General features: G+C 56.4%; 1 protein-coding gene across 8 annotated transcripts; it reads right to left on the bottom strand.

The window, feature by feature from the left end:
• Positions 1-6,294: 6,294 nt before the first annotated feature.
• MST1R (macrophage stimulating 1 receptor) lies at positions 6,295-20,513 on the bottom strand. 8 transcript variants are annotated; one of them, XM_058726877.1, is made up of 20 exons: positions 19,026-20,513; positions 15,965-16,153; positions 15,756-15,884; positions 15,408-15,578; positions 14,943-15,103; positions 14,414-14,579; positions 14,164-14,300; positions 13,572-13,733; positions 13,382-13,475; positions 13,014-13,226; positions 12,767-12,913; positions 12,525-12,687; positions 12,277-12,378; positions 11,995-12,201; positions 11,257-11,337; positions 10,924-11,105; positions 10,731-10,840; positions 10,300-10,465; positions 9,756-9,892; positions 6,295-6,871 (listed from the first exon to the last, which is right to left on the bottom strand). In XM_058726877.1, exons 1-20 carry the CDS (start codon positions 20,256-20,258, stop codon positions 6,616-6,618), a joined length of 4,206 nt encoding a protein of 1,401 aa, XP_058582860.1. In that variant the 5' UTR covers positions 20,259-20,513; the 3' UTR covers positions 6,295-6,615. The 8 variants fall into 8 exon arrangements, with proteins under 8 accessions (XP_058582860.1, XP_058582864.1, XP_058582863.1 ...); XM_058726881.1 differs by having other exon boundaries at positions 12,301-12,378; XM_058726880.1 differs by having other exon boundaries at positions 12,277-12,360.
• Between the last annotated feature and the right edge of the window lie 930 nt (positions 20,514-21,443).

The following is a 21,443-nucleotide window of genomic DNA, read 5'->3' as shown; positions in this document are numbered from 1 at the left end:
GTGGCCTCCCAGGAGCCTGGCAGTGCTGAAGAGGGGCCAGCTACACACCCTGCTGAAGCAGGCTGAGTCCTTTGTACTCAGAATTCTGGGCTGGTCAAAGCCCAGTGCATTTCATCCAGGTAAAGGGAGGGGCAGCAGGGCAGCCAGAGAGGCTCCCAGGCTGGACCCCTTCTGCCCAGCCCCCAGGGTTCAGGCAGGGACATTGCCACTGTACCCCTCCCCCCTACGTGTTTTTAAACAGTCTCTCCCCACGAAGAAGGGCATCCAATTCTATTTCTGATTCTGGAAAGTGAGGAGGGCCAACATGTTGCCATGGCAAACTAGAGAGCCCCTCCTCGAGGCTGAGCCCATTCCCCAGGCTGAAGGCTCTCTAGGATGGAGGGGCCAAGAAAGAACTGGAAGGAGCCTAGTCTGAGGGCAAGGCCATAAGGAGTCTCCTCTGGAGGGCAGGTCCTGACATTACCTCTTCTCACACCTCACCTGACCCCCTCTGGGCAGACTTTGGGGAAAAGGCCCCAACTCCCGTGGACAGGGTCAGATTTCAGGAGATGGAGTCAGGACGCTCTGAGAAACCATTCTTTCTTGTGGATCAGGCTAGAACCCTCCCACCTAGGAGGTCTTGAGGGTGGAGGGCAGAAAGGGCACCAAGAGGAGAGGGAGGGTTTCAGGACTAGCCAGGTCTCCCAGACCTGATTCTCCAATGCAGATGTATTTTTGGCTTCTTTGTACTCTCAGGAAACAGCTCTGTCAAATCCTTGGCCTTGCACTCCTCCAGTCTACCTGTCTTCCCCCTCCATGTGCCCAGGGAAGACTCTGGATATCGCCAGAAAATCTAAGATCAGAAGGAATCTTAGAGAGCTCCCAGTGGAGGCAACCACTTGGTAAATAGAGTAAAAAGCAAGGCGTGTTTCCTGAGAGATTTATGCCCACTGTCCAGGGTCTCATACTCCAGCCCTTCTGCCCCAGAGGGTGCAGCTAGGTAGCATTTAGATCTGTGAAGGGAGGGCATTCCACATAGGAGCACAGCCCAGGTACAGGAAGGCTTCCGAAAAGACCTAAAAGGATGTTTTGACCCAACCCTCTCTGGGTAGTGATGGGAAACCGAGACCCCCACAAAGGAAGGAGACATTCTTGGTCTCCTGGCTCCACAAAGAGCTCCACAGTGCTTTCTCTGTATTTTCCTCTCCTGACCCTCTGCTCTGGAGCTGTCTGAGTGACCCATGAGCACTAACATCCGGCTTCCCTGAAGTCTCTCCTGGCCAGAATTCACCCATGCCCTAGAGATAGCTGACCCCTCCTCCTCCCTGGTCCCCATGCCTGACCCCAAAGGGAGACAGCCAAGGGTTCAGAGAACAGCCCTAGGGGAACCAATGGTGGGGTGAGGGGTGATAATCCACTCCTAATCTGGGATGTGGAATGCAGATCCAAGAGTGCCGGGAGGATGTGGCTTTTGAGCTCTAAGGCACAGGGAAATTTAAATAACAGATGTTTAAACAACCTTCCCTGCAAGCCTCGGTGCAGTGACCCCTCTGCTGTGATGTGTTACAGCTTAAAAATAGCCCACAATGAACTGCTTGAGCTCCAATTGACTCAAGCTTACGTAACTCTGCGTGAAAGATGGCCAGACGCACCAGCCTGGAGGGAGGGCAACGGCAGAGACACCCTGACTGCTTCGGGGCCAGGGCAAGCTCCTCACCATCCCTGGGAGCAGCCCCCCAGCCAGGAGCCAGCATAGGTGGGGGCAGAGGAAGTGCTGCCAGAAGCATGCATAACTTCATGACTATTGAGAAGAGACCTCCAACCACATCTGCAGAGGGGAGGTGAGATCTGCCCTCCCTCAGGGTCCTTGGAGAACCCGGGCCCAGTGGAGGGTGGGGGCAACTTTAAGAACAGATGGCTGGGGGGTGCCTGGGTGGCGCAGTCGGTTAAGCCTCCGACTTCAGCCAGGTCATGATCTCGCGGTCCGTGAGTTCGAGCCCCGCGTCGGGCTCCGGGCTGATGGCTCGGAGCCTGGAGCCTGTTTCCGATTCTGTGTCTCCCTCTCTCTCTGCCCCTCCCCCGTTCATGCTCTGTCTCTCTCTGTCCCAAAAATAAATAAAAATAAATAAATAAATTAAAAAAAAAAAAAAAAGAACAGATGGCTGGGTCAGAGCCCATGGGCAAGGAGCCATGTGGGAAGGGTGACTGGGGCTGCCCAAAGGATTCCTTTCCCCCTTTGAAGAGGGAGCTCCCCAGCTTGGAGGAAATGTCAGCATAATCGATGCCTGGCTGGAGCTGGCACTAGCACAGAGTCCAGGAGTGAAGCTGACTCCTTTGGGACCTTTGGGACCAGGCTGCACTGGTGGGACTTGTGACATGGGAAAGTGAGCACTGGCTTCCAAGCAGACCGAATCCTGTGCTCTTGGCTGCCAGCTGCTTTGAGTCCCCTGCCTTTCCTGATATGTTCCCAGATCCCAAGTGCCCAGTCCAAGACATTCCACAAGTGTGCAGGTGGCTAAACCAACCTAAAACGGAGTAGAGAGGAGAGAAGGCAAGGATGCCCCGGCATTGAGAGCCTCTGGTGCTCCCTCTCCTGAGCAACTTCCCTCAGCTCCCACCACCTGAGTTCAAAATAGGCACTACCACGGGCCTTGCCTCTGAGCTTCCACTGAGCGACAGTGAGACTGGCGAGGGCTAAATATAAGGGCCTCCTGTCAGGACCCTCTGTCTGGGCTGTCAGGGCCACAAGTACCTCTGCTTTCCTGACAAGGTCAGGGCTGCCAGATGGGAGGAGCAGAAGTTGCAGGGGAATGAGTAGCAATGGTAGGGCAGACACAGGTGCTGGGATCCTCATCCTACAAGAGGAGAGTGTGGTGGTGTTGCCTCCCTCTCCAGGCAGCACTGCCATCCCTGCTAGACCTAGCATGAATATCCTGGAACTAGAGGCAGAAGATGTTCGGGGCACCGAGGGGATAGAGAACAAGATGCAGAGGCTGTCGGGAGGCTCAGGAGCCGAGAGTTCCTATCAGAGACGGACTGATTGGGTGGGTGGGGAGCAGGATTCAGGAGAAACAGTCATTTTTAAGGGGGTCTGAGGATATCAGTGTGAGGTGGCTGGGATCCAGGTGTCACACCTATGTTCTGAGCTGGGTCAGGCAAGCTCCGCCAGCTGATGGGCACCGCCTGCCAAGTTTTGGGCCAAGGACTCCCACCAGGGGAGGACCAACTGTGAAGACCATGCTCATGCTCCAGGTCACCATCCTCAAACCTGAAGAACCCAAGACCAGCCAGGAGGCCACCTCAGTCAGATGTGAATGTCACAGCTGCCCGGGATCTCCTGGCATCTACACTCATTGGGTTAGAAACTCTAGCTAGAGCAAACCCCAAAGGAGTAGCAGGAGAGAACGAGGCTCAGCAGGCCCCTGTGCCAGATGGGGAACACCGGGGGCCCTTCACGGAGTCATCCCCACTCCTCTGGGCTGGCGTAGCCCTACCTCTCGGCTAGGACCCTCATCTGGGCAGAGCAGAGGCTCTGAGTGAAGAGACGCTCAGTTCCTGGGGACTTCACAGAGGGGAGTTTTCCAACGCCACATGGAGTAAAAGGTGTTTCTTGTTAGGGCCTGGGAGATAAGGCTCAGTGCTCAGCTACTGATTCCTGGGACTGCTTATCCCCAGGCAGAGGCAGTAAGTGTAAGATGCAGCCTGGGCCTCTCGGAGCCTCAGACACTCCCAGCAGTGCCCATGTTTCCCCCAACCCACTCTACAGGTAAAGGGAGTTAATTTCTGAAGTAGGTGGAGCTGTGGCCTCATGAGCTGCATTGAGGGAGTGACTGGTGAGGCCAGTGTCCCAGGAAGATCCCAAAGTTTGGAATGGGGCAATATCTGGGGCCCTTGTGTGTGACCCCAGAGGGCCTTTGGGTCCCTGGGAAAATTCTCTGAAAGGCTGGGACTGAGGCATTAGACCAGACTCATGGTCCCCCATCAAAGCAGGTCGGTCTACCCCATGCATGCTCTCCAGGTGCCAGACAACAGTGACACCAATGGGCAGTCAAGAGGCTGTGAGTCATCTGCAGCTTCCTCAGCCCCAGCTCCCATCCTAGCCTCCCTCCAGCCTTTACTGGCACCTGTTGCCCCCAGCCCCCCCTGGGCTGTGATAGGGGGAGATGAGGCAGGGGAGCTGGTACCTTCTTTCCACAGCTCATGGTGGAAAGACTGGACTCCCAAAGCCCCAGAAGAAGCCTCTGCTCACCCCATTCCACCCTAGTGGCGGGCCTAGGCCCACCATGGCCACCAATAAACTTCCCCTTGCACCAGCCAGCCACCATGCCTGAGATACTAGTCAGGCCTCCCCCAGGGGAAAGGCAGCTCAGCCTTCACTGGCTTGGAAACCACTCAGAAACGTTCTAGTTCCCCCAGCCCATCTGGGGCCTAGAACTAACCCTCCCTTCCTCTTCTCCCTGGTGGCCCAGTCAGGAATTTGAAACCCTGAAACAGTTCCAGTTTCTGACACTCCAGCTGAAATTGTGACTATTTGGGTGGCTCTGAGAATGGAGCTCAGAGCTTGGGGGCTGCAGCACTGAGAGGGGGGTGCAGCTGTGCCATGATCCAGGAGCCCAAGCACCTGCTTAACTAGGCCCCTTCCCTGGAGAATCCTGGGAAGCCTAGAGGCCCAGAGGCCCTTGGCTCAGAAATATGTCCAAAGCCCCACATTCTGACTGCACGGGAGAGCTGATACCTGGAGCTATCCTCCATCTGCCTTCTCTGAAAGTCCTCTCCTGCTAAGCTCCCCTCCCAAGCAGAGACCCCTTCTTCTCCAAGCCCCTCTCTTATGAGATGAGACAGTGGTCCATGAGTTTCAAGGGCTCAGTGGAGAAGGAGCCTCAGTCCAGCTTCAGAGAGGCCCTTGGGCCTTCTCCTCACTCCCCACCCAGGGCGGGGAGCTCTGGGTGACCTTCAGATCCCCAGCATGAGGTCAGAGCAGGAGGACTGCCAGTTGGAGGGATGGAGACAGCCCTTTCCAACTAGTATGGCGACTATGGCTGTCAGGGGTACTCTAGGACATTTCACTCATCTCTCTTGTAGCCTCAGGGTGACACAATTGATTCCCCCCACCACACACACACAACACGCACACACAGGGACCAGGGGTCTCTGGCTGAACATGCAAGCCTATAAGACATCCTCTATGACTGATTAGGGATCAGAGGTACAGTGGTAAACAGGCAGATAGAGTCCATCTCTCCAGATCATAGACCCCTGATCTTTGGAACCCTGCACTTGAGCAGAAGATCCCCTTTTAAGCTTTACCCACATGTCCTCAGGGTCCTTAGTCTCCCCATGGCAGGGCCTCCTATGGGTAGAGAACAGTTGGGCAGCTCCAGTCCCAAGGAAACCCCCACTCTATTTACCAGGGAGCTCTTGCTTCAAACCCAGTGTTACATGTGTGACAGGGCAAAAAGTTGGCAACTCACAGGAGAGGGAGCTTGCTCCCCTTAGGATGAGCTGGGGTCTCCCAACTGTTGGGAGGGAGGCTATAGGGGTCCTGTGTAAGAGAGAAGAACCACCATGATGCATGCCCTGGGCCCAGTCACTGACATCCAAGCTGTGCCCTTAGCATCAAGGGTGTGGGAGAAGAGTGGTACAAGGAGGAAACTGTTCTCGCTCTCCAGTGGAGTCTGCCCCTCTAGTGGCTATTGTGCAGTGGTCCTGACGAGTATAAATAGCCTGGGCAGTCTAGCATCTTGAAGCTGGTGCCTTAAAAGTGTGGTGAGGCCTTGCTGCTGGCTCATCTCTCTCAAGGCTGTAAGGGCAATGCTGGTAGGCTTTGAGGTAGGGGAGCCCGTCTCTATGTCCTGACAGTGTGTGTGTGTTTGGGAGGGGGAGGAGCTGCAGGCAGAGCAGGGAGCCCTGAGAGCAGCTGGGGCCTGGGGAAAGGGACAGACATGGGCTGGGCAGTGGGAGAAGCCATTCTGACTACGGCATGCCTGAGTACTCAACCCACCCCTCTTGGTTCCATCAAGAAGTCCCCAGGGCCCTGTAACCTGAATTAGCACCTTGCCCTACCCTTCTTGTTCTCTGGAGCCTTCTTACTGATCCAACCCCTTTCCAGCCTCAGAGTCTTTGCATGTGCTGCTCACTTTGCCCAAAACTGTCTTCCCCCACCTCTGCTTCTGGCACAGTTCCTACCTGACAGGGTTATAGCAGAAATGTCACCTCCTGGGGAGGCTTCTTTCACCTCTATTCTCTCTCTAAAGCTGACCTCCATTCCCTCAAAGCAGTCTGTCTTTCTTTCATAGCATTGACCACAATTTGCACTTGATGATTCGTTGGTTCATTTACTAGTTCAAGGGCCAGTGTCTGTGCGGTCACTGTTAAGTCCCCTGTGCCCAGAAGGTCAAGCACACACCAGGTATGCCGTAAATACTCCTCGCATCAAGGATCATTCTCACTGCTCCCTCTCTGGAGTGAAGGGACAAGTGCCTTGCTCCCTCCTGTCACCCCTGAAAGTTAAGGGGGCAGGGACAGGGCAGAAGCCAGCTCAGGCTGCCCCTGGCCTGGCATGGCCTAGAGGCAGTTTGGGATTAACTCCCTGGCTGCTAGGCAGGTCCAATCCCTGGGGCCTGCCTAGGGCGGAGGTCACGTGGGCTGTGGTGGCTCTGAGGAAGGCCAGGGCCGACGTGCGATCCTGTGCACAGGTGGGGTCTGCGACTGTTCTGGGTGCATGTTCGCCTCATCCGAGGCACCAGGACCCAGGTTCACGTAGGCTGCAGGCAGCTGGACGTAGTGGTCCCCAAGCAGCCTGGCCGCCACGTGCTCCACTTCTTCCACCAGCGCTGAGAAGGTGGGTCTCCCTGCAGGGTCCGCAGCCCAGCAGCGCTGCATCACTGCGTACCTGTGGGGAGAGGGGCATGTCAGAGGCAGGGCACATCCCCACCCAGAGATCCCAGGCTGCCCACCTGCTCTTAATCCTCTGGCAGGCCGCACAGGAATGAGAACAGGTAACAGGGCCTAGTGCAGAGCATTGCCCAGTCAGAGGCAGCTCTTCTCAGCATTGTGATTGCTGTTCCAGTCTTGCCTCCCCACCGTGGCAGAGGTTGAATTGCCCCAGGGATTAAGAGTTTGGACTCCTGAACCCCGGTGTGACCTGAGCAGTGTGATCTTGGGCAAGATTCTTAACCTCTCTGTGTCTCTGGATCCTCTTCTGATCACAGAGCTGTGGCGGCATAGGGTGGGAGGATGCCTGTGAAGCGCTTACTTAGCTTAAGGCACAGCTCACAGGCTATCAGTTATCATCTTAGGTCTTCTAGGAAGGAAGCCCATGTCCAGTGAAATGGAGATTAAAAGTCCTGGGGCGCCTGGGTGGCGCAGTCGGTTGGGCGTCCGACTTCAGCCAGGTCACGATCTCGCGGTCCGTGAGTTCGAGCCCCGCGTCGGGCTCTGGGCTGATGGCTCGGAGCCTGGAGCCTGTTTCCGATTCTGTGTCTCCCTCTCTCTCTGGCCCTCCCCCGTTCATGCTCTGTCTCTCTCTGTCCCAAAAATAAATAAATGTTGAAAAAAAAAATTAAAAAAAAAAAAAAAAAAGTCCTGAGACATGGACATGTGGGATGCTCAGCCATTGTTTCTGTGGGTTTACCTGGTGGGCCCCAACACATGCCTCTTCATCTTGGAAATGCTGCCTCTGCCTTAAATGACACTAAGTGCCCTTCACACAATAATCTCATAATTCTCAGACTCTGAGGGTGGTACTGTCATCATCCAAACTTTACAGATAAGGAAACTGAGGCCTCAAGTGGAAAAGAGACTTGGTCTGGTCTAGTGGATGCTGTGATGGCCCACCCAGATCCCCCTTCATCCTCCCAGTGGGTGCTGCTGACCCTTGGCTAAAGCCCTCCCTAGGAATTACCCCAGGCAGAAAGTAACTGCCTCCCCCAAGCTCACACTATGACCACTGACTTATTAATGTCCAGTACAAGGACCTGGCCCCTTGATCTAAATTTTGTAAAACTCTGGGGCTCCTGGATGGCTCAGTTGGTTAAGCGTTTGACTTCAGCTCAAGTCACAATCCCACAGTTTGTGGGTTCCAGCCCTACATTGGGCTCTGTGCTGACAGCTCAGAGCCTGGAGCCTGCTTCAGATTCTGTGTCTCCCTTCTCTCTGTCCCTCCCCTGCTCACTCTCTCTCTCTCTCTCTCTCTCTCTCTCTCTCTCTCTCTCAAAAAACATTAAAAGGGGCACCTGGGTGCCCAGTCGGTGGTCAGTCGGTTAAGCAGCCGACTTCAGCTCAGGTCATGATCTTGCAGTTTGTGAGTTCAAGCCCCACGTCAGGCTCTGTGCTGACAGCTCAGAGCCTGGAGCCTGCTTCAGATTCTGTGTCCCCTCTCTCTGCCCCTCCCTCCCCAAAATAAATAAACATTAAAAAGATTTTTTAATTAAAAAAAAAATATATATATATATATACATATATATATATTTCTTTCTACTTTTTTTTTTTTTCAACGTTTTTTATTTATTTTTGGGACAGAGAAAGACAGAGCATGAACAGGGGAGGGGCAAAGAGAGAGGGAGACACAGAATCGGAAACAGCCTCCAGGCTCCGAGCCATCAGCCCAGAGCCTGACGCGGGGCTCGAACTCACGGACCGCGAGATCGTGACCCGGCTGAAGTCAGACGCTTAACCGACTGCGCCACCCAGGCGCCCCCATATATATATATTTCTTAAAACTCCAAAGAGCCACCCCAGATCAAGCAGCCCCCTGGGCTATAGCCCAAGGATGGGCTATAGCCTCTGCGGCATCTTCTCCACCTGCCCAACTTCTCCACCTGCCCAGTCCTGCTTCCCTGGGCTCTCTGCTTGCCTGGCTCTAACTGATCCTTTGGTTGACCTGGAAAGGGACCCTCTCTGGGCCTCAGTTTCCTCATCTGTGGACTGGTTCCACCAGCATTTGGGGCTGGGAGGAGATCACAGTTGCCATGGTAATAGTACTCCCCACTCAGAGGACTCAGGTTCCCCCAGTCTATCAATAAACTCCCTGTATATATAGCTCCAGGTGAGAATCTGTTTCAGGGAACCTGACCCAGGGACAGATGGGTAGTAAAGATGATTTCACTTACTTCAAACCAGAGGCATTAGTGAAATGAATAATAAAGATCAAACCCAAGGCAGGCAGGGGCTGGGAAGAAGGGTTACTCGTACCCTTCTAGAGCACAGTCTGAGATTGGAATCATCAACTACCTTTACCTGTGACCTGGTTCTTCCTGTTCTAACCACAAAGATCTGGGCACAGATAAGGCACGCGTACTGCTTCTGAAGCTGAACCCCGGCACAGACCCACTGGGCAGGCACAGTGACTGTTTCATAGTTGTCACCATGCCTTGGGATCAGGGAATCTGAAACTATATCCAGTAGGGAGATGTTGGGGGTGGGGGCTAGTGTGGGAGCTAATGGAACCTCTCTTTGAGGTTAAATGAATGGAAAAGATGGAAAACAGGCCCCCCCTTAGCGGGGGTGGGGTGAGGAGTGCTGAGAAATCAAATCACTGGCCTCAACCCAGACTCTGAGTGGGGAGTACTGTTACCATGGCAACCATGATCTCCTCCCAGCACTCAGCCCCAAATGCTGGTGGAACCAGTCCACAGATGAGGAAACTGAGGTCCAGAGAGGGTCCCTTTCCAGGTCAACCAGAGGATCAGTCCGAGAGCCAGGCAAGAACACTGTCTCCTGTCCCTTCCTTGTCTCTGGGGCCCAGCTCCCTCCCACTACCACCTCCACATACTCACAGAGAATCAGGACAATATTCAGGCTGGGGCAGGCGTCGACCCTGGGCCAGGAAGTGAGTGAGGTCAAAAGGGTCAATGTGGGGGTAGGGTGGGGCGCCCCGTGTCAGCAGCTCCCACAGCAGCACACCGAACGACCACTGTGGGAAGGAGAAAGGAGACTCAACTCTTACCCCAAATTTGGGGACAGGTGGGCCCCCCAGGTCCTCTATCTCCTAGAGTCCTCCAGCTGGAAATTAATCAGAGCCCGCTCCTCAGTATCTCATACACATCTTTCCTCAGTCTCCTCTCATCACCAGACCCTGCCCAGAGTTGGGCCTGTAGGCCCTGTATTGTCTGCAAGGAGCCAATGAGTTCAGAGCCCCCTCTTGCCGTGGCAAGAGGGCTCTATCTTAGACCTGCTCAAGAGGTGGGCAAATGGGCTGCGGGGGCTGCTCAGCTTAGGGATTCCCTGGGCTCAGATCATCATCTGGACCTAAAAGGGCAAGGCCAAGTGCTCTCCCAGGACACTGAGGCCATGTGGACTCTGGGGCAGGTGGGGCCTCACCACATCAGACTTGGTGGTGAATCTGTAGGTCTGCAGGCTCTCCAGTGCCATCCATTTGACAGGGAGGCGAGCATGGCGATGCTGTCGAACACTGTAGTACTCCTTGTCCAGGATACCACGGGCCAGGCCAAAGTCAGCCACCTTGACTGTGAATGACTCATCCAGCCTGAGAGCAGGGGATCATACTCAGGACTGGCCCCCACCGGGCCCTAAACCCATTTACTCCAGGCCTTCACAGGGTTTCAGAGCCACCGTGTCCAATCTAAGCCTGCACTGGGCAGATGGGAGAACTGAGGCCCAGAGAGGGGAGGACATGCCCAAGGCTGCACAGCAAGGGCTGGAGCGTGGGCCCTTGCCTGAGATGCCTTTAGGCAGCTGTGCACCCTGGTGCCCTGCCCCCTTCCTTCACCCCAAATGCCCCGGCCCCTCACATGCAGTTCCGAGCAGCCAGGTCCCTGTGCACAAACTTCTGCTCTGCCAGGTACTCCATGCCACGGGCTACCTGAAGGCCGAAGCTGATGAGGTCCTTCACCGTGGGGTTCTAGGGGCACAGGTGGGTCGGTAGGCAAGGGCATAGCAACTCATCCCCAGCTGCTGCCCAAGTCTCCTGACCCGAGCACTGACCCGCTGGGGTGAGCGGATGAACTGAAGCAGGTCTCCATGATGCATGTAGGGTAGCAGCACCTGGGGCAGCCCTTCAGGGGGCAGCACAATACCGATGAGAGCCAGCACATTTGGGTGGTGCAGACCACGCATGAGCAGCCCCTCGCGCAGGAAGGCCTCCACCTCCTGCACCTCTGTGATACCTGTGGAGTGGCTTGAGTCAGACTCAGGGCAGGGAGACCCTTTGCCAGGGTCAGATGGAGAAATGGAGAAGAAAGTTCTCCTGTTCAGGGTTACTCAGCAAGGTGGTAGCACAGCAGGGACGGGGATCTTCCTAGCCTCTTCCCTACTTACGACTCAGCGACTTTATGGCACAATGGATTCGATTCTGGTCCTTGTCTGTGTATTCTCCATGGTAGACAACTCCAAAGTGGCCTGGTGAGGGGGAGATGGTGAGAGGGCCCCAGTGCTCAGGGTGCACACCACACCCTCTCATTGGCAACCAAACCTCAGAGCACCAACTGGCCGATGTGACGTTAAAAACAAATAGCAGGGGGCGCCTGGGTGGCTTGGTCGGTTAAGCGTCCGACTTCGGCTCAGGTCATGATCTCACGGTCTGTGAGTTCGAGCCCCGCGTTGGGCTCTGTGCTGACGGCTCAGAGCCTGGGGCCTGTTTCAGATTCTGTGTCTCTCTCTCTCTCTGCCCCTCCCCTGTTCATGCTCTGTCTCTCTGTCTCAAAAATAAATAAACATTAAAAAAATTTAAAAAATAAAATAAAATAATAAAATAAAATAAAAAATAAAATAAAATAAAAAATAAAATAAATAAAATAAATGTAGTAATAAAGCTACATAATGACAGAGCCTGCACCCCTCCCATGCCTACTTAATCTGCACCAGAATCCACTGAAGACAGAACTAATTACTATTTCACAGATGAGCAAATGGAGGCTCAGACAGGTTACGTGGTATTCCCAAGGCCACAAAGGTTGGTGAAAAGGCCAGAGCAGAGTCCTGCCCAAATGCCCCTTGAGTCCATGTCATCTCAGGACTCCATCTCTGCCCCAGCCCCACCTGGCTTGGCCCCCATACCTTTGCCAATGATTCTGTCCCTGTGGGTGACCACCTGCTCATGTGAGATCAGCACATCCTTGACCTCGGTCAGGAGTGCAGAGTCTAAGTCCCCAAGCTGGATGGACTCTGTCTGCAACAGTGGGACACAGGACCCGTCCCCACTGTCTGAGACGGATGCTTTGTGGCTCTGTGTGGTGGAATCCAGACCATGAGTGGCAGGGGCAGCTGTGGAGGAGAGGAAGTGAGGGGCCTGTGGAACAGAGGGTGTGGCCCCAGCTTTCAGCGCCTTCCCCATCTCACCAAGGCCATTTCTGTAGTCAGAACCTGAGCGGAGTGCAGGCAAGGGGATGGCTCCAGTGGTCCGGTCCAAGGATGCCAGGTCATCTAGGTTTGGAGAAAGGACTGTGGAAAGACAGCCCCTCGTGGCCAGCCTCTCCAAACTCAGTCCCCAGGAGGTATGGGCAGACCTCCAAGGCCTGGGCAGAAAGAGGACTTGGAGATGCCATGGTTTGGTGTAGGCCAAGTCAGGAGGGGAGTGGAGAGCTCACCCAGTTGTTTCCTCCGCCAGTAGTTGAAGATCAGCGCAGCGGCCAGTGCAGCCACAAGCAGGAGCAGGGCCAGCAGGACACCAAGGAGTAGCCTCTGTGGGACCCCCTCTGGGCCTGGCCGTATCACCCTGCCCAGGATGTGACATCCATCATCCACACAGACCTGGGGGCAGGTGGCAGCTCAGGCCCAGCCTGCAAGCCCTGGCCCATGTCTCATGTGGAGAGCCAGCTGAGCTGCCTACCTGCAGTGGGGCGCCATCCTTGTCAAGTTGCAGGGAGGAAGGCAGAGGGCAGATGACCACATCCCCCCGGAGCTCATGCTGGCAGCTCTTACCACCCACGGTCACGTTCACATCCACACAATCAGCCACAGCGCCCAGCCCAATATACTGCAGAGAGTCATAAGGACTGGCCAGTGCCCCCATCTCCTCTGGGCAAGGCTTCAGCCCTAACCCTTCACCGTCCCTGACCTCCATCCCCCACACTTACCTCAAACTTAACAGCACGCTCCTCGGGCTTCAGTGGGGCAAAGTCAGTGGTGGGTGGATGGGGTGGGGGCAGGAAGCGAAAGCCTGGCTGCGTGAAGCCAGCAGCTCCATCCCCCCAGGCACTCAGGTTCCCTGTTACCCACCCCTGGGGGCTTCGGACGACATATTCGGGCAGGCGGCACCGATGCTGCTCCGGGAGGTGCCCTGTACACTGCTGGGGCCCATGCGAGAGTGGTTAGCCAGGCATCCCACCTACGGCCACCCCAGTCTCCTCAGCCCAGCACGGGGTAGAGCTAGAACTCAGAGGATTGATCCAGCCTTCCTCCCTCCTGGCTAGTGTCCATTTGGCAGCTGCCAGTGACAGCTCACCCTGTTTTCCACTGCCATAAGCCCATCATGGAATGACAGCACTAGGTGCCACGCTGAAGTCAGATGCTGGCCATGGATGGTGACATGGGAGCCACTGTGGAGGAAAGCAATGTGGTGGGCTTGGGGTGCTCTCTGAGGCTGCCTCCCTCATTCCTTAGGAGACCAGAGTGGGCAAGGGGGTGGCACTTACATGTAGCCACAGTTGGGGCTGATGCCCAGCACAATGGGGTCTTCCAGGTAGTGGAAGGTCCAGGAGCCTGGCACCACAGCGCCCCCCACCTGCAGGTGAATGGGAACCCTGGCCATAGCAGCCCCAGGGGGCGTAGTACATAAGAGCTGCCCCTCGCTGACCCTGCAGAACGGGGTGGGGGTGGGGGTGGGAGGATTGGTCTCAGGATCATCCTCCAGGTGATGGCCAGACCCACCTCCTTTAAGGTCTGCCAATCCCTCTCAGTTCTTCTGTTGGTCATCTCCCCACCCTGCCCATTATCAATGAGTCTGTTTGAAGACAGGGTCTTTAAGGCTTCCAAGAAGAAGGCAGGGCAGGAAAGGCTCCCCACAGCCTTGGCTAGAGCCAATTAACTCTGTGATGGGCTCTCTCACCATCCCCAAACCACCCGTGGGCTGGAGGGGGCAACAGACCCTTCCTCCTGGACCTGCTCCCTACACTGACCATTTGAGCTCTTCTCTCTCTGCCCTGGTAGGATCCAAGGCCCACCTGGTAAGGGCTCCCTGAGTGGGGAGCCCTGTGGCCTCCCCTCCCCTTGCATGTTGGCACTTACTGTTCCAGTGGGCACTCAGTCCCATTGACCAGCACCATCTGACTGGTGCCTAAAGACAGGCCTTGGCCTTCAAAGGTGAGGCGGGTGCCCCCTGCCCGTGGGCCAAAGAGGGGTTTTACTGCTGTCAGCACTGGCTCCTAAGAAGACATAGAGGTGGTTTAGCTTGGCATAAAAGGCCTTCCACTCCAAGCCCTTCCTTGCCTACATTGCCTGGCTGGCCAAGGGTACAGACAAGGCAAGGTGGCCTCACCATGAAAGAGAAGCCTTGCAGCATGGAGGTGCCATCCACTTGGAAGTGCTTGCCTGGTGGCATGTTGGTCACAGTGAGGCTGATGTTGGCGGGCCCGGCCGGCTGCATGCCCAAGGGCTCCAGCTCACACTCCAGCTCCTCTACAAAGTCTTTCCGGGGCACTGGGCTAGGGTACCAGGGGAACCCAAGGTCAGCCAGGGGTCACACAGGCCTGGCTGTATGCCTGCTACATACCACAGGTCTCCTCTGAGCCTGAGGATGTTATCTCTTTACTCGTGCCTTCCTCCAAGGTAAGCAGGATCTGGTGAGGCAGGGACTAACCTTGCCCAGTTCCATGACTCAACAGACAGGTAGGGCATATGCAGGCTCAAGCAGGGACAGAGAGGTCTCCTTAGACACCAAGTAACCAGAGTCACTGCAGTTTGCCTGGTATCTCCTTGCCCCCAGTAAGCAGAAGACAGGGTCTCACAGGGAAGGGGCTGCTTGGTCACCCCTGTCAGGGACAGGAAGCGCAGAGACCAGCTTGTACCTGAGGTTTGGGCTGTCCTTGGGCAGCAGTCGGCAGGGACTTTGGCCCACGGTGACCTGATGGGTGCCCTCAGGCACCAGATCAGCAGGGCGCAGGTAGAAGTTGGAGCCACACAGGGTCAGCCTTGTGCTGCCCCTTAGGGGTCCACTCTGGGGGTAGAACTGAAGAGAGGGAGAGAGCCTGAGTCCCTGTGTGCATCCAGGCTCTCAGCTGTCTGCTTTTCCCAGAGTTTTCTGCTATGCCCCTTGCCTGCCCTCCCTCCAAGTCTCCTAGGTCACTTGTAGTCCTCACTCAGGCACTTTTCTGCCTCTAAGTCTTTGCATGTGCCATCCCCTCTGACAAGAATACCCTCCTTGTTGATATTGAGGACATTCCAGGCCTGAGGATCATGGTTAAGACATGCTGACCCCCACTCCAGGCCCAGCTTGTCCCACCCTTACCTGGGCCCTGCCAAGCAAGTCATACCTCAGTGAGCTCAGGTGGACAATGATCCTGTTGCCAGGAGCCAGGACACTCCTTCTGCCGGCCACACATGCCCCCACACCAGCCACAGCCCATGAAACGCTGTGCCCGCAGACAACTCCCACAGGTGAGGAAGTGGTGGCAGCCAGGGCCCTGGATAGGTACCTGGAAGACCTTGGAGTGGCAGAGGGGTGGTTCAGGGGTGGCTGGAGGGAGAACTAGACCCAGAGACTGCCTGGTCCCATTGTAGGTCAGGGTGGTGAGACCTGTATGTCAGTGCCTCCCTGGATTAGATGGGGAGGCTTTGTTTCCACAGCCCTGGCCCCAGGCCCTACCCTAGTCCCACCTTACCTGCTCCCCGGAGGAAAAGAACAGGTGGTCTCCAAGGCGACTGACATCTCGTTGTATGGGCTGCCTGTTGCTGCCCAGTGAGAAGTTGGACACATACAGCAAGTAGTTGAGAGATCTGGCCAGCTCCACCTGGGATAGGTTAGCTGTGAGCAAAATGGAAATGGGGAAGGGGACCCAGGAACAAGGAGCTGTGGAGATGGGGGTCCTACCTGCAGGATGCGCCCATCAGTTGTGCCCATGTGGGCCACTGTGACATTGTCAAGGCATGTCACATGCAGTGCAGTGACCTGTACTGGTCCTAATAGCCCGTTGAAGAGGTCCACACGTGATAGGCTGCCGCTAACCAGCAGAGGAAAGTGATGGCAGCTGGTGTTGGGGCTGGGGGCCTCCAGGCCAGGCTGAGGAGAGTCGGGTAAGGAGTCAGGGCTCATCCTCACACACTGACCCCTTGGGATCTCTGTCAGTGACCACAGCAGCCCAAACCCCCATCCCTTACCTGACTTGGCTAGATAAGACTCCAGGTCTGCCACTTACCCACCCCCTCCCACCTATGGGGCTCTCAGAGGTAGTAAGTCCAGGAAGGAAGGCCCAGGCTGGAAGGCCAGCATCTGCTATGCCTTGCCCTGACCTGCCATGTCCATTCTGATAATGACTTATAGACCCAACCTCATTCTTGCCTCACAACCACTGTGTAAAGTGGGTGCTTTCAACACCCCTATTTTGCAGATAAGGAAATGAGCTCAGAAACGGTTTGGTCACTTGTCCAAGGCCTTATAGGCGCTCAGGAGAGGAGCCAGGCAAGAAGTCTGAGCTCTTGAGCAGAGTCCTCTTCTGCCCCCTGCTGGTTATTCCCTGTACTTCAGCAAACCCTGTCCCCTTTGGGGGCTTCAGTTTCTCTCCAGCCTAAGGTGGCTAAACTCTGAAGTTAATTGGCCAGCATGGGGCTGGTAACATGGTTCTTCTCCCTGAGACTCCAAAGATCTTCCTGTACCTCCAGCTGCAACCTGCATCCCCTTCAGATACAAAAGGGAAAAACCAAGGCCTGAAGGCTAGGCCCCAGGGATTGGGAAACACCCGTCACCTGTTCTTAATAGGAAGGTGTTTTGGGGGACTGCACTCAAGGCACCAAGGCAGGACTGTGGAAGCTTCTGGGAAATCATATCAGGGTATGATGCAAGGCATTGGAGCTGGGTGCAAAGCACAGGCAGGGCTCAGTAGCCCTGGGGCTTGCGACATTCCCTTGCCAGCCCTGGGGTGCCCATCAAACCAAGTATGCTTAACCTAGTCCTGAGACCTCAGTGCTGATAAGGAGCCCTGGGGGTGCAGAGCTGGGCACAGAAATTCCACACACTCTAGGTCTGTAGCCTGGATGGGTGGGAACTGGGACTCTGTCCTCACTTGAGGCGGGAAAGGGGCCTGACCTTAGCCGGAAGCCAGCGGGTATTTTTAGCATGACTCAGGAACAGGTGGGGCTGAGGGGTGGCAAAGAGGCCCTACCCTGATCAGGACCACACCCCTGTCTGCTTGCCCCTGGGTCCTAGGACTTAGCTCTGGGTTTTCAGGTTTGTCTATAAGCCAGCCTGTGACTCCTAAGAGCATGACTCAAGTGTCCAGTGCCCCACAAAGGAGGGTGACTGCTCCAGAGTCAAATCCCACCTGAACCCATGGAAGGCAGGTGCCAGCTCAGAGTCCCACAGGCTTCCTGAGGCCAGACACAATCAGCACACAGTGGGTGTTGCCCTGGAGGCTACATGCCCAGTCACTGGACAAACACTGTATAGGCTGGTTCACACATCTCCCTGGCCAGCTTGTGGGCCATCTTGAGATCAGTCCTCCTCGAACCTAGCACTGCCAACTCATGCTGGATGTCTTCTGACCCACTGACCACCAGCCAAGTCCGTGAGAGGTTCAGACTCCCCCAGAAGGAAGAGAGGAGGGCAGGCAGGGCTGCCCAGGCCCTGACGAGGGCTCTCCCCCCATAGGGCCTCCTCAGCCCAGATGGACTCAGCTGAGGGAGGGAGGCTGGAGATGCTCTACTCCTCGCCGTTCGTACATTCTCCTTCCACCTCTGAGGCATTAGTAAGAGCCAGAAAGGAGTCAGTGGGGAACGTCACAGAAGTAGCAGAGCCACAGGGCAGCCAAAGACTCAGAGCAGTGACTGTGAGTGAGCTCACTGAAAGACCACTTATCCAGTGCTGTTCACCCCATTGTCTTGGTTTTACCTCTTACAAGCTAGGGTAGGACTGTTTCCATGGCTCTCAGTTTGGGTTTTGTCCTTAGCATTTTAAGGAATGTCCTGTGTGTCTCTGTTCCAGCTCCCTGACACCACAGCTGGAGAGAACCTGGGTAGGGTCTGCTGGGAAAAGCCCCCAATTCAGCGATGGCCGGCAGACCTCCTACTTGGGGTGAGATGGGGAACTAGAGCAGGGCCCCAACCACAGTGAAAGAAAGTCTGGGACTCCTTCATGGTGAACCACTTCCAATCAGCCCCTCCTAAGCCTTTACTCATCCCCAGATGTTTACAGTTGTTTGCACAAGACTGGGGTGAGCTTCCTGGAATCTACTAGAGCCAAGTTGCCTTCCCACCATGTCCTTGGTCCTCCCCCAGTCACTCCACCCACAGAGGACAATCAGGGACGAGTGTGTCTGTGAAGCCCAAGCCATGCAGGCTCTCTGACAAGCCCCCAAACTTCCAAGGCCCAGGAGGCTCCCTGGAATGGGGTGGGGGCATCCTCTGACAACTCCTGCCCCACCCTCTTTGGAAAGCAGAACAAAACAGTGCTTCCAAAGGGAAAGAGAAACTACTGGTAAGCAGCCGTATCTGTGTGAATCTGTTAGCATCTGCTTGGCGGGGGGGGGGGGCGGGCGGGGCTGTTTCTCTGTGTATGTCCTTGAGGGTATGTGTGGTGGGCAGGTAGGAGGGGATCATTGTACCGGAGTTAGGCAGTGTCTCTGCCAGACAGTTGTGATGCAATCTGGTTCTCACACAATCTAGGAAACTACCTAAAAAAATCAGAGGCCATAGTACCTAAGAGAGTGAAAGAGCAAAATGGAGGAGAAACAGAGACTAGTCTGGCTAGTAGGTGAGCCTCCAGTATAGTCTGTGCTTGGCTGATTCCCTCACGCCCTCCACACCCCCACCTGCCCCCAGCACTAAGGAACTGGGTGGAAGAGAAAACGTCTTCCCTCCTGCCCTTCTCCCTCCCTCCCAGACCCTCTTACTGGATTCTACCACCTGCTCACGGGTGAGGGCCCCTTCTTTCTGCTCACCGGGTTGGGGCAAAAACTAGGCGACTGGAAGAAGTCGAGGCCTCGCCGGATGCCCGGGGGGACAGGAGGCTCACAACAGCGCTCCACACCATGCTCGATGAGAGTGTCCACTAGGTCGATGGGAAAGGCACAGACGACAGAGTTGGGACTCACACCAGGACTGCTGTCTCTGCTAGCCACAAAGACGCCAAATAGCACTTCTTGGCCCTCTGCGATGCTCAGCTCAGCAGCTAGCTTGCTGCCCACTGGAGCTGTGTGGGCCGCCCTCAGCACTGGGTAGGGCTGTCCTCCCTCAGTGGCCCCGCGGCGCCGGCGTTTGGGTGCGAATCGGCAGTCGAGAACGAGCTCGCGGTAGTCGCCCAGCTCGGGCTCAGCAGCGCTGAGCCGTGCCAGGCGTGTGTGCAAGGCTTCCGAGGCAGCTGCCACGCTGGCCCGCTGCACCTTCAGGAAATAGACAAAGGCTCTGGTGCGGAAACTGTACACGTACTGGATAGGATAGGAAGCGAGGTGCTCCGGCAGCACGGACAGCGCGGCAAACCCCGGTGCGAATCCTGAGGCATCGGCCTTGAGGCGCCGGATGGACACTGAGCGGGGGCTGAAGCTCGAGGCCACCGTCTCATCCAGTGAGGATGCCACGTAGAAGTAGGAGGCATGGCCCTGCTCAACCACGGTCACGAGGGTGCCCAGAGGACTGGCCACACAGTCAGGGCAGTCCTCGGGCTGGTTGTGGTTGGCGGAGAAGAGGCAGGCTGGCGGTGCCAGGTGCAGGGCTGTCCCTTGGGGCTCTAGCTCGTGCAGGAAGCAGCGCCCATGCAGGCTCGAGCCACAGCTGACTAGTGCAGGCAGAGCTGGCTCCAGCACCAGCACCTGTGCATCTGTGTCTCCCTGCGGGCTGTGGGGGCCCGGGCCACAGGCCGCACACGTCTGACAGCCAGGGTCTCCAACAGGACCTGTGGCCAGGCTCTCTACTGGCTGCAGGCCAGGCCCAAGCACGTGCAGGCGATTGCGTGTGGCCACGAACACGGCACTCCCGTCCCTGCCGCCCTCGTAGGTCGCTATGGCCTGTACCGGACCTCCGGCCGAGAAGCTGGGCACCTTGTACTCGACGTCAAAATCGCGCAAGGCGGCGTAGGGGGTGCGCGGACACTGCCAGGACTCTCTGGCCAGCAGTGGTGGCAGCAGTAGCAGCAGTAATAACAGTGAAGGCTGTGACGGCGGCGAGAGAAGCTCCATCGAGGCCCACCTGGGCCCCTGCAGGGACCCTTGGAGGCCCGGGCCTGGCTGGGAGCAGACTCAAGGTCCCGGTTGGGACCTGAGTCCGCAGCCGGTCCTGAAAGCCCTCGGGCAGGTGACCCACCCCCAGCGTGATGTCCAGCGCCCTCCCCTGCCCTCGAGTCTGAGCACCTGGCACCAGGTGGACATACACACCGCCAGTGAACGAAGAGGCCCCCTCACCTGCCTGCCCCAGCTGCTGCTCCAAGCAGGCACTCTGAGCAAAGTCGGCAGGAGGGCGCAGGGCGGGGCTGGCGGGGCCAGGGTGCGTGGGCGGAACTGTGGGCGGGGCCCGTTGAAGGCTCGGCCTAGCCAGCCCCTCCTCCCACCCGACTCTCCAAGCCTTCGAAAGCCTGTCACCTACACTTTCTCTTGGGGGCGTTTTTCTCAGTGGCATGTGGTGAGTGTGCCTGGAGTGGCCAAGAGAGAGGTAGGAAAGTCTGAGCCTTCCCTTCCCGCCGCTCACGACCGACTGGGCTGAAGTGAGGAGGGGTCGGAAGTCACCCCAGCACCAGTGAGGGTTTGAGGACCACCTGACTTATTTTTGCCCTTGGCACCAGTATACAGCCAACACACTCAGACGCTGATCCCAGAACAGGGCCTGGAGGCCCCTGAGAGACCAAGAATGTGTGGAGGACCAGAGGGGAGAGGTGGGGGCCCCCGGGAGTAGTGAAACCCTCTCAGGGCAGGGGCCATCCTTTTCTGGGCCTGCCCTGGGATGTCAATGACTGGATGGTATCACAGGAAGGTGCATTGTCCCCTGCCTGCCCAAGGCGGTAGAGGTTATGAGTTAGGGCCTACCCTGCTGGCTGGACATTAGAGTCAGAGGAGAGGCAGCTTATGCGGAGGCCCAACCCTAGCTCTGGTCCCTCCACCACTGCCTCAGTAGGCAGAAGCTGCAGGATGGGGCTAACAAAACACACAGTGCTGGCTGCCTTTGCTGGCTGTGCTGCAGTGCCCCCCTGATATGGGGGAAACATGGGCTTTGACAGGGGACCTCTAACCTGCTCTGTAAGCTATGCTGGGCCTCAGTCTCTCCATCCCTGAAATGAGGATATAGTTCTAACTAGTTGACTGCCCACAGTTCTCTCTTCAGTCTGAGTGAGGCATATGGGGTTGGGGGCAGGAGAGGCAACCTTGCCTCTT

This window comes from Neofelis nebulosa, chromosome 4, assembly GCF_028018385.1.
Source record: "Neofelis nebulosa isolate mNeoNeb1 chromosome 4, mNeoNeb1.pri, whole genome shotgun sequence".
Lineage (NCBI taxonomy): Eukaryota > Metazoa > Chordata > Mammalia > Carnivora > Felidae > Neofelis > Neofelis nebulosa.
Note: the sequence above shows the minus strand (reverse complement) of the source record. Positions and strands in the feature narration are given on the sequence as shown.